Source organism: Orcinus orca, chromosome 20, assembly GCF_937001465.1.
Source record: "Orcinus orca chromosome 20, mOrcOrc1.1, whole genome shotgun sequence".
Lineage (NCBI taxonomy): Eukaryota > Metazoa > Chordata > Mammalia > Artiodactyla > Delphinidae > Orcinus > Orcinus orca.
In genome coordinates this window covers 5,011,518-5,024,321 of record NC_064578.1, presented here as the reverse complement: position 1 = coordinate 5,024,321, position 12,804 = coordinate 5,011,518, and the positions used below count along the sequence as shown (strand labels likewise).

At 43.5% G+C, this 12,804-nt stretch overlaps 1 protein-coding gene and 1 long non-coding RNA gene across 3 annotated transcripts in view; one reads left to right on the top strand and one right to left on the bottom strand.

The window, feature by feature from the left end:
- CDH13 (cadherin 13) overlaps nucleotides 1-4,608 on the top strand; it is a 999,893-nt gene extending 995,285 nt beyond the window's left edge. Inside the window, exon 14 of the mRNA XM_004280100.4 lies at nucleotides 3,092-4,608. Coding sequence (XP_004280148.1) covers nucleotides 3,092-3,099 — 8 coding nt within the window. The 3' untranslated portion in view covers nucleotides 3,100-4,608. The remainder of the gene's footprint in view (nucleotides 1-3,091) is intronic.
- Nucleotides 837-12,681, bottom strand: LOC125962762 (uncharacterized). 2 transcript variants are annotated; one of them, XR_007474478.1, is made up of 3 exons: nucleotides 12,502-12,681; nucleotides 5,685-5,766; nucleotides 837-1,557 (listed from the first exon to the last, which is right to left on the bottom strand). It is a non-coding gene; the product is annotated as an uncharacterized LOC125962762 (long non-coding RNA). The 2 variants fall into 2 exon arrangements; XR_007474477.1 differs by having other exon boundaries at nucleotides 12,522-12,585.
- Nucleotides 12,682-12,804: the final 123 nt, after the last annotated feature.

Genomic DNA, 12,804 nt, shown 5'->3' with positions numbered 1-12,804 from the left:
AGAAAGGTCCCATGGAGGCCGGTGTTCGTCATTAGACTGCCTCCCTTGTGGAAAAAGATAATAACATTTCAGTTTATTACAATACCGTAGGTGGCTTTATTGCATCTGAGAGTTGAACTGATACACACTTCCTTCTTTGACATCTAAAAGTAAAGGAAATAAAACTACTGACATTGAAAGTAATAGAAAATGTAAATGAAATTATTTTCACTGCCAATTTTGTTGTTTAAATTATGTGTTGATGGGGCTTCCCTGGTGGCGCAGTGGTTGAGAGTCCGCCTGCCGATGCAGGAGACGTGGGTTCGTGCCCCGGTCCGGGAAGATCCCACATGCCGCAGAGCGGCTGGGCCCGTGAGCCATGGCCGCTGAGCCTGCGCGCCCGGGGCCTGTGCTCCACAACGGGAGAGGCCACAACAGTGAGAGGCCCGCGTACCGAAAAAAAAAAAAAAAAAAATTATGTGCTGATGACATTGAGGGGAAGCGTAATTCTCCCCCAAGACCCTCCCAAGGAAGCAAGCTGGCATCTCCGTTAGGGTTTTTTGTAGGGCTCTGTGTGGTGTGACAAGGCAAGTTCAAGGAAGAACACGGTGCTGAAACCTTCCTGAACATTGTTTTAGGCCTAATTAATCAGCAAGAGCAAGAATATAAAAGGACAGATGAGGTGCACCATTTGAACAAGTACCAAAATTAAATGTCTCTGTGTTTGGAAAGGAGAGGGCATTGAATCGTAATCTTGATCACAAGGAAGAAGTTTAAAGAGGTGACCAAGAAGAGCAAAAACAGCCACTGGAAATACATTTCATTCTAATGCTTTTTATTGAGGTATTATTTGCATTCCATAAAATTCACCTATTTTAAGGGTACAGTTTGATGAATTTTGGTAAAGTGTAGCCACGCCACAATCAAGATGCAGTTTCCTTGTATCCCTTTGCTGTTGATCCCCTCTCCCCAATCCAGACTCTCAGTGATCTGCCTTCTCTTACTAGTTTCTTGCCTTTTCTAGAATTTTCTACAAATGAAATCATACAGTCCATGTCGTTGAGTGTGTCAATATTTTGTTCCTTTTCATTGTGAAATATGTTATGGGCAGAGGCAGGGCCTGGAAGCACCAAGCCCAAGTAGAGCAGGCTGTGCTCTGCCTGCAGACAGAGCCAATCCCTCCAAGTAGTACAAGTTCATGGACAATGACAGTCGACCTCCGACCTCGCACATGCACCACTGAAAACATTACATAATCATGGACTACTTCATGTAATCAACTCAACTGTCACAGGAGATAGGTTATAGTCTAAGTTGACAAACAGGGATTGGACAGTTTCAAATGTAGTAGATCTTATTCAGCCCAAATTTTTTTCCTGTTTTTCTCAGTGACCAAAATGATTATTTTGAGTTATTGATCTCACACAGGAAAATATTTTTAAATGAAATTAGTGATGCCATTTAATATGTTCTTTTCCAGTCTTTCTTCAAATAGGTGAATCTGAAGGATATAGTTTACTGCAGCCCAGGTAACCAAAGAGTTTACGGCGATGGTAGCAAGGGCAATGAAAAATTCAACTGAAAAGAAGGAAGTGAAATGAGTTCAGACGACTCCTAGCCCCAAAGGAATTCACTTGTCAAGCAATATAAAGATCCCTAGGTGTAGAAAATGATGAAGACTTGCATCTCAATTAGCATGTTCATTTCCATGGTCCTTTCTGTTAAAACAGCTTTCACCCTTAACTTTCTCAATATCGTCTTTTTTAGACTCGAGTCATATTACAAACACTTTTAATCTAAAATTTAGAGCAGCAGCTCTAAATTTTCCAAACAGATACATGACTGCTTTAAACTCTAAAATCAATGGCGTGCAGAATAGGTTCATACTGAGCCACCCCTTAACACACGGTTCCCCAACCTCCGGGCTGCGGACCGGACCGGTACCGGGCCACGGCCTGTTAGGAACCGGGCCGCACGGCAGGAGGTGAGCGGCGGGCGGGCGGGCGGGCAAAGCTTCATCTGCGGCTCCCCATCGCCCGCGTTACCGCCTGAACCATCGCCCCTGCCCCCGCCCCCGGCCCCCCGTCTGTGGAAAAATGGTCTTGCACGAAACCGGTCCCTGGTGCCAAAAAGGCTGGGGACCTCTGCCTTAACAGATTTAGAATGAAAACCCCTAAGCTTTACAGAATAACCCGTTATATTCCAGCATTCAGTTCATTCCAGAATAAACTATACTTGCATTGTGGGTTGACCTTTTATACATTTTTCTTTCTTTGTAACACGAGTTTTTAGTGGTACCATTTCCCTGTACATTTCCAAGATATAATAGTAATTAAGCAAAAATGGCAGAGAACCGAGCTATTTCCATTCATACTATCATCAGGCAGAGTAGAAGTCCCTCAGTTGGTGTAAAACCTAGAGAATAAGCACAGTCTGGCGACCTCAGTAAACTTTGATGCAGGCCACAAAGATGCAGGAAGGGGCCACAACCAAACCCAGGTGGCCTCTGGAAGCTGGAAAGGGAAGGGGGGGCTACCCTCTCAGAGCCTCCAAAAGGAACGCAGCTCTACCAACACCTTGACTTTAGCCCCATAAGAATTCTGACCTCCAGAGTGTAAGAGAATAAATTTGTGTGGTTTTAAGCCACTGAGTTTGTGGTCATTTGTTACAGCAAGCATCAGAAATTCATACACCATCTCTGGAGAACCACCACTAACTATCTTGCTCTTCTGTGTGACCAAAAAAAAATCTGGGATGATCGTCAATTTCTAAGCTACCAAGTAGGCTTGTCTATAAAATAGCCAAGCTCTGGGCTGACTGCAGAAGATAGGGCTCAGTGAAGCAGCAGTAGTGGCCACGGCTGGTCTGAGATGAGGTGTCTGGCGTTCGCGTTTTCAGAGCAGTCCAGCTTTTTAAGACATGAACCAGCAGAACAGTTCATTCTCTCTTCAAATGTTATGCTTAGGGAAAAAAAAAAAAACTTCCCCAAGGTAGTGCAATATTTATAAATGCATTTATTATAGCTTGTCAGTCATGTATCTAGTATTTAGCTAAAATGTTTTGAATTGAGTTGTTATATTTCTTGACTTGACTCTGAATCTTTTCCATTCAGGTCTGTGAGAACTCCTGACATCTGAAGCTTGACTACCAAGTTTCCATAGCAACAGGAAAAAAAGACAAAAAAAATCCAGATCTGAAGATTGCAGTTTACAGCTCTCAAACTTCACAACTAGGCCTCAATTGTTCCAGATTTTTGTTTTCTTTGCAATTTTCACTTAGTCTGTACTTCACCATTTTGACAGCATCTCCCTTTCTCCTTTAATTAATGGAATCCTCTGAATTTTCCCTGAGTGTTTAAAGATCGTGGCATAGAACTTGACCTTCTGGGAGGAGGAACAATGACTACTCTTCCTGATGTGTTGCCATGTTGCTAGTCAGCACTCCACACATCCAGTTTGGTCTGTGGGTTAGTATTTGTATATGTATGTGTATCTATACGTGTATATACCCAGTATTTATAGAGACAGACTCTACAGGAGAAGCTTGGTTTTGGTATGTCACCCTTCCTTGAGAGGCTAAGCAAAGAAGGGGTAGAAGCTATAGCAACTGACCCCACCAGGGCCTCAGCATCCAGTTCAGCACTGGGGCAGACCACAGAGCTGACGCTTCTCCACCAGCCCAGCAGCCAGGCAGGTCCGCAGAGGGGGAGAGCAGAGACAGAGCCCTTTCTCTTTAGAATGAGGGCGACGAGCAGCTCTCACTGCCATCCTGTGTGATGATGATCCCGAGCGAGAGAGGTGAGGAGCAGAGCTGGGCGTTTTACCATCAAACGCACGGGCATCTATCCACCTGCGTTTGCAGCTGTCCAGAATCCACATTCCCATTGGGTTTTCTGGGGGCCCGGATCATGACAGAATGTCGCCCTCCCCGGCATATGTACAACAGCCAATGTCATCGTGGAGGTCATACATGCATCCGAAGAGGTCATCAGGTACCATGTGTATACATATATCTGCCTACATGTACAGACATACATTTATGCACATACACACCATTCGTTTCATATATACATGCATACAATAGAGTAAATACAGGTAGTTTTAAAAGTACCCTTTTGTGTGAATCGACGACCGTCATTTGCGAACCTGAAAATAAAAGATGTTCATTATGTATGAAAAGTAATTGGTTTTTATTCTGTGAGCATGTAAAAGTAAGAAGGAGATTAGTGCTTGTACTGAGATTATCTTCTTGTCGATAAACTGTAACTGAACCATCAAAGCTCACACCAAATTTTTCTAGCAGATAAAACTAGTGACAGCCTGTGGCTTTTTCTTAGAGCTCGCCACGACCTAGGGTCAGGTAAGTGTCTTAGCATATTTTAATGCAGTTGCTTACTAAAGGTTTTAACCACACTCGCGCACACGCTTTCTTATGCAATCTCTGTTTGCACTTGTGCTTTTCAGTTCACCTTCTGTAGGAACTAGAAGTCATATGTTGTCTTTATTGTAGTGAAATTATGCAGATAGAGTTCCATATATTGTATTTGTTTTGATAGTAAATCTTTTTGGAGCATATAGAATGCAGAGACTTTTTTTCATTAAAATAAATGGGTGTTGGTGGTTAAAACTGCTGGACAGTAGCTCTTCTCTGATTTCTATGTTGTGTCTGATGTCACTGTTGCTGGGTCTGGCCTAGTGCAAGTTCACATTTTTGGCTGGCCGTTTGGGTCCCCTGACGTCTCCTGTTAAGTGGGTAAGTCTGTAAAGCCAGAAGCCCCCACCAGCACACAAAGCAGGCTCGGGGGCAGGGGGTCCAAGCCTGCACAGTCACACTTTACCAGATTTCGTCTTCTGGCCTCACAGGACGCAGCCTTGTGTCTCCCCGGTGGACCTCGCTCCCCTCTTCCCGTAAGGCGGGGGGAGGGCTCAACCTGGAACACACCCGGGAACATCCTCAGACAGCCAGGTGGTTGGCAGCCTGGCTCAAAGGCTAGCTAACTAAGCATCAGAAATCTCGCCCTCCTCCATGAGCCGGGGCCCTCCGTGGGGAGGAATACAGACCTCGAGTGACCCATCCACTCAAGTAGGCAAGTGTCAGATTCGCCTTTTTCTCTCAAGCCCACAGGCTCTCCTGCACTTTACCAGTCAAGCTGGTAGCTCAGCTTAGAACACAGAGAAATCAGAGTATAGGGCACACTTCATCAACAAGCAGGATGTGCCTTAATTATCCCCTATTTAAGTATATTCCCTGTCCCCAGAGTTCTTATCAGGACAAGATATTTCTGTCATGTTGTTCTTTCTAATCCCTTCAACAACAACAAAATAGCCCAATTCTCAGAAGCCAAAGTGGTAGTGTTTCCTGAATCACAGGGTGTTTTTAACTTGCTAGAATATATTTACATTGTTTACTGAAACCAAAGGTAGAATCAAAACATTATTTCACAATTACCACTGCATTTTATTTTAGTCCAGGTTATTGAAAAAAAAAAGTAAGAGCCAGAAACTGCTTTCCCATTACTGAGCGCAAGATTGAGGATTTTATTTTCATTGAATAAACAGTCACACCTTCTTTTTATTAGCATATTAATCACCTTAGCTAATTAAAAATTACATTTTCTCCTCATTTGACATATGATAAATTAAGTATTTTAGACGATTTGTTTTAATAAGCACATGTGAACATTTTCTAATTTCTATAAAAGTTACCTTCGAGGCTGCCAGTTCTCTCCAAGTGGACTTCATTTCAGGTAGAGGCACCTGCCCTGACACTCCAGCAGCACCTGCAAATCTGAACATCATAACAAAATAAATCCAGCTACGTTTCATGGTAAGTATCACCTGGTATCAAATAAGACTTTGATTCTTAAAGAACATTTTTAGAAATTTTGGTGGCTCATCCCAGATTTTCAAAAGGACATTTTAAGCAGTCTGATAAATGGAATAACCATCTACCATGGAACTCTCGAAGTCGATCAGATTGCATTTTATCCAAAATGAATACATTGATCTTAAGATTGGCAACTAAGAAATTGTTACCAACGCCATGTTTGATGCTGGGTTTAGTGCAATTCTACCTGTACACAAGCTCTCCAGGTGGTTCTGAAGAAAAGGGTCTACAGTTGTCCTGGTGTGTGTGAACAGGGTACAAAAATGCAATTAATAATAATAGTTTACATGTATTGATTACTTATTATGTGCCCACACTATGTAAAATCCTTTATACTTATTAACTCGTTGAATCCTTACAACAGCCGTGTGAGGCAGTACCATTATCTTCTCCAACTAACAAATAAAGCTGAGGCTCAGAAAAATCAAACAGCTTGCCCAAGGTAAGTGGCCTCCAGAACTGGAAGCCGGGCCACGTGGCTCCAGGACTCATGCTGTCCCCGCTATATCCCGTGCCACCCCCATCTCTCAGACACAATGTCTACTTCAGACCAGAGAGCCCTGGTCTGAAGCCTCAGTTAGCATCACTATCTATCCAGACCAACTAAACAGACCTTCTACTACTTCTTAGTTCTAAGAACCTTATTAACACTATTCTCAATTAATATTGGAACCTTAGAAATTTTTCCTATACAAGATATCATCATTTTCTTAAGTATTTCCTCCCTTCCCTTCTATGGCTTGTCAGGTCCATGAGGGGAGTCTACCAGATGAATCAGAGATCTCAGTTATCCAAAAGTTAACTCCTGTCCTCCCAAGTACCCGGTCACTACCAAACCAACTGAGCGGAGGGAAAGCTAAGGGCGAAAGTCATGCGGGATCTTCAAGAGCTTGTTCTGTGCTTGGCTATAGACAAATTCTAAAGGATCTCCAAGCAGTTTCTGATTTTGAAGATGGAGCATATTAATCTATTCACGTGTAGTTGACTTAAGCAGGAGTCAACAGATAAATCACCAAGGAGAAAAAAATCACTCCAAGAGAAAGGTGAGCACTGAGAAAGACAACTTCCTTTTCCGTTTAACTACTAAAGAATAGTAATAATAATAATAATGATCTGGCCCCGCCTTTCACCAAGATGATACATCCCACCTTCTCTCCTTATCTGGCTGTTGAGATTTGGAACCTCTCATAATGCGATGATAAAGTGCTTTCATAATTGTTCATCTAAGGCAATTAACAATCCTTTTGCTATGTAAACTGTGTTACCCTTATTGTATTTCCTATTGCTAATGGAATAGCCCACTACTGGAAACATTCTCTGGTTTTGACTATGTTTCTAGAAAAGCATATATGAACTATGTAGAGAGAGAAAAAAATGGTGGGACTGAATGTGTGAACAAGGATTTCAGATAAGAACTTTACTTCTGTAAATTGAGAATAAGTCTGTAATGTAAGCAGAAGTCATTTAGACATTCATCAGATTCGGGAGGCAGAGACGCCTCTTCCTGTCGCCCACGCTGCAGCGCTATCAGAACGTTAATCCTTGGAGGGCTGCTGCGCTTGACGAGCCTGTGAGATTTTGTTTGGTCCCAGGTGCTTGCTGGTCGGTAGGGATACTGTGAGAAGCAGCGGGGGTAGTAAAAGCACAGTAATTATCACTGTGAAGCTACGGAACCTTTGAGGAAGTGGTTCAGAGCAGCCCTGTAAGAAGTATTCGCTGAAAATGTCCATTTTCTGCTGTTTTTTTAAAGCTTTTCCTTTAGGAAACAGTCATTCAGCGTTCAGTCATACAAGCGTTCGGATTATTAAAGTATTGAAAATGAAGGCTATATGAAAACGGTTTTGCGTTGTCATGCACATGTCAACACTCTTCTGATGTTAAATATTATTTATCCCCCCAAGATACAAATTTTCAGAAATTAAAAAAAATTTTTTTCATAAATGCTCAAAAAGGATAAAAGTTTATAATTAAAATTTTTTTCATTCTATTGTGGCTACAGTACTTTTGGGCCCTAGTTACTGAATTGCTTATAGTTTCTGGGCTGTAAATTAATATTTGATTTACTTTGTAGTTACCATGAAATTTGTAACTTCTTTTGTGAAATAGTCAGATAAAGGTGATCTGGGATTTTTAATGTGTGGACCTGGTCTTAGACCAGCTTTAGTACAGTTTAAACACAGTGACAAAGCAAAGGTGTATTTTTTCAAATGGTGCTCTGGTTGGCCTATAATATTTAAAGCCAGAAAGTAAAAGTAAGTGCTGCCTGCCTAATAACTAACTCCTTTCCTTTCTTTTTTCATAACCGTCAAATCCTTCTGACTTGGAAAAAAACATACAGATGATTGCTAGATAGATAAATAATACATAGAAAGATACACAGACAGACAGAGAGATACAGAATGAAATAGATACAGGATAGACAGACATCAAGAAGTTTACTTAGTTAAGATCCTTAACAAAAAAAGAGGAAGGGGAGGATGCTAATACTTTATAAGTGCCTCCTATGGGCGAGCTTTCACACACTGATGTATGTATATTTACATATTATGTTATACATTTTACATGTAATATATAACTATATATATAATTTATATAATTCATGGACTGTTGAAACAGAGATTATCTCCACTGTACAGATGAGAAAACGAGGTTCACAAAAGTTAAAACTATCTTACACCACGTCTCACTCCTAGTAAGTGTTATGTATGACTCCAACACCAATACTTTTCCTCCTTATCCTAAGCCAGCACCACACATATGTCACCAGGAGTCAACGGAACAGTTTGTATCGTCACACACAATACATGAAATTGATGATGACAAAACAATTGGATAATGACGGGATCAGCGAAGCAAACCATAACCAAACTTGCAAGTCAGAGTCTGTAAGAAACATTTCCTTCCTCCCTGGGCATTCTGTCTCCAGGAAATTGATTGTTTGTCAGCCAATCATGGTGACACTAATTTGGAGAATTGCCACAATGAACATGAGAAACATAAACCAACACTTCAAACCAAAAGCAAAGCAAAGCGATTCAAGATGCATTAGGATGCCACCGGTGACACCATTCTTCCCCATGAAAGCTGTTTTCTGTTCTTTTGTTAACACAGCCTCAAAGAGACCCTCCCAAGTCAAAGTCCCACGTGGCTCTACCTAGGGTGCATGCCAGGGATTCTAGGAAAACTTGATGTCACAAGGGAATCCAAGCCAAGAGGACTGGTACTGGGGTGAAGGCGTTTCTAAATTAAATTTGCCGGAACTAGACTTTTCTTTCCATAACAAAGCCCTACCTTTGCTCCTCACCACGAGTGGATCCTGAATCCCTGCCCTGCCCCTCCTCACACCAGCAAGGCAGCGTCTTCCCTGCCGAGGATTATTGGTGCCCTCATGGATTGTTCTAGGTAAAACGGGTATCCGGTACCTGCAGAAATTCCTGTCTGAGATTCATCCCCAAGGAGAAGAGACTCGTTACTCTGATTCAGCAGCATTTCCCAAAGTGTGTAACAATGCACTATTTTAAAGCAAGCACTACTTCTTTACCCTCTGCTTCCCTGCCTTCTCTTAGGGCAGAATTTTCTAAACTGTCATCCTACAAGAGCATACTCATGATTTAAGGACATCCCTCTCCCACAGTTGTCATAACTATGACACTTAAACAGAAATGAGGGGTTTTGACAGATGAATAGATAAAGAAGATGTGGCACATATATACAATAGAATATTAGCCATAAAAAGAAACGAAACTGAGTTATTTGTAGTGAGGTGGATGGACCTAGAGACTGTCATACAGAGTGAAGTAAGTCAGAAAGAGAAAAACAGATACCATATGCTAACACATACTATGGCATCTAAAAACAAAATAAAAGGTTCTAAAGAACCTAGGGGCAGGACAGGAATAAAGACGCAGATGTAGAGAACGGATCTGAGGACACAGTGAGGGGGAAGGGTAAGCTGGGACGAAGTGAGAGAGTGGCATGGACACATATACACTACCAAATGTAAAGTAGATAGCCAGCAGCCGCATAGCACAGGGAGATCAGCTCAGTGCTTTGTGACCACCTAGAGGGGTGGGATAGGGAGGGTGGGAGGGAGACGCAAGAGGGAGGGGATATGGGGATATATGTATACATATAGCTGACTCACTTTGTTATATAGCAGAAACTAACACACCATTGTAAAGCAGTTATATTCCAATAAAGATGTTAAAAAAAATTGTTCACAACCAAAGTTTTAAAGGTTAACTGCTAGTGCCTCACACATAATACAGTACTTTTGTTAGTAGAACAATATTCAGTTACATTCGGTATGTCAACCCTGCAAAGTAAGTAAGTATATCAGCCATGACGATAAATTAGTGGAGTTTTTGCATAAAGCAGCTGTTTAAAAGATCCTGGTCTCCACACAGAGAAAATATGCTGTCTTTCTGCTTAAGTGGAAAAGAAAAAAAGCCTCCACAAAAAAAGTGTCAAGTTAGCTTGCTATTTATGCAAAGAAAATTTCAATCAGGATAAAAAGGCCTTAAGTCTCCTGCCAGAAACACACACACATACACACACACACACACACACACACACACACAGCAAAACTCCAGATCCAAGTGCTAATTCATGTTCTGTGTTGCTCATGGCCATATGCCAGACCTGACTAGAAATCCAGGGTGTGGGTACCCAGTCTTCTGTGCTGAGTCTGGGAGCCCCAGAGATTGGGGTCCAAAGTGAGAGGGCCTGCAATCTCACCCAGCCTTGACTACTTACGAGCTAAATGATTTTGGAGCTCTATGTAAACACTTTATAAAATACTAAGTAGGATACAAATGTAAAGTGGTATAACTTTACCGACTGTTACGGGTTGAATTGTGCCCCCCCCAAAAAAGACACATTAAAATCTTAACCCCTAGTACCTCACAATGCGACCTCGTTTAGAAACAGGGTCTTTGCCTGTGTAATTAGTTCAAATGATGTCACCCGGGAGTAGGGTGGCCCCTCATCTAATATGACTGGTGTCCTTATGAGAAGAAGAGAGAACACACAGAGGGAAGGCATGTGAAGACGAAGCAGGGGCTGGAGTGATGGGTCTGCAAGCTGAGGAACACGAAGAACGGCCAGCGGCACCAGAAGCTGGGAGAGAGGATGGAACACATTCCCCCCCCAGAGCCCTCAGAAGGAACCAACCCTGCTGACACCTCGACTTCAGACTTCTGGCCTCCAGAGCTGTGAGAGAATCCATTTCTGCTGTTTTAAACCACCCAGTGTGTGGCGCTTTGTGACAGCCGCCCTAGGAAACTAACACACCAAGCTTCACTGTCAGTATAGAGGAAAATTCTCAAGAAATGGTCCAAGCGAAAATAAATTCATGGTTGCAGAACAAGTGAACAGAACTCTAGGCGATGTTCATAGATCCCTCTAAAGTCAGCGTTTCTCATCTGAGGGTGATCCCCCCACCCCAGGAGACACTCGGCAGTGTCTGGAGATAAATTTGGTTTTCACGACGGGCAAGGGGGTGGTGGCATATGCTGCTGGCATCTAGTGGGTAGAAATCAGAGAAGCTGCTCGACATCCCACAGTGTACAGGGCACCTCTCACCTCCACCACAGCAAAGAATGACCTGACCCAAAATGCCAACAGTGCCACTGTTGACTAACCCTGCTCTAAACTCACACAACTCAGAGAATTCTAGAAAGATAGAAAAAGGAGAGGGTAGAGTCAAAGTCCTGGGCTCAAGTCCTGTCTCTTCCTTCCTAATTTGACCTCCTGATTTAAAAGACTTAGTCCCTCCTGTGTCTGTTTTCTCAACATTATAAAACGGTGATAACTCTGTCACAGGGTTCTTCTGAGAATTAAGTTTAAACACCAGAGAGCGGTTTATTTTTAGTCATCAGTTAAAGTGCTAACTAAATACCAGTTAACAACAACCCAATTATAAAATGTTTTGCCCCTTGGCAAGGGAAGGAACCTGGGGGCTGGGGGAGGAGGGCAGGGAGGGAGGCAGGTAAGGGGGGAAGGCAGGTAAGTGGCTGGTGAAGAGACTCGAGTCTTATATCCCTAAGACCAGCCCCCCAGGTTTGTTACAGATGCTGGTTCTTCCCTTACAGGCTCTCTGCAGCCAAAACCAAGCTGGAACTGACCCCCAAATGCAGTCCTTAAATGAGATAAGGAATGTGAACGTTGCTGGAACACGCCAGGTCTTCATCCTAGGGCTCTCCTACCCCTTTGCCAACAAGACCCAATCCCAAGACCACCTGCCGGGCTGGAACTTGAGGTCCCAACTCCGCAGTGCCCCCCTCCGGAAATAGCAAATCCAGTCTCCTAACCCTGCACACTGCTCCCTCCTTGACCAAACCAGAAACCTTCCCCACCCAACACCGTGGAACACCCATGCTGAATGAAAGAAGCCAGGCTCTAAGGAGGGCTTTCGTATGATTCCACTTGTATGAAGCTGAGCCGCTGGCGAAACGAAATGACTGTGATAAGAGTCAGGACGGCGGTCGGCCTCGCGGGCGGGTAGGTGGGGGTGATAGGAAAGGCGCGGAGGGGCTTCCAGCGAACTGGCCATGTCTCTTGCCTTGGTGCTCACAGGAGTGTGAGGGCTTTGTAAAAAGTCATGAGGATTTTTGCACCATCCAGAACGTATCTTACACTTAAAAGTGAAAATCAACCTGTCTCACAACGCCGGCACCTCCGCTCGACCATCGTGGGGAGAAAGAAAAGCACTGTGTCCAGGGCGCAACGAGTCTGGCAGCTGGGCACTGGGCGAGTGGTGGGCGCGCCCCTCCCCCCAGGGACGTCGGTTTTCCCTCCAAGGGACCCGACTCCTTCTCCCTTCTCGGGGTTTGCGGGGTTTTGTTGGAGGTCAGGCGGCGACACAGGTCTGGGCTTGACACCTCGCGGGCGCCCTGAGAAAGCCAGCGCGGCCTGTAACGACGGTCTGGGAAGAGACTA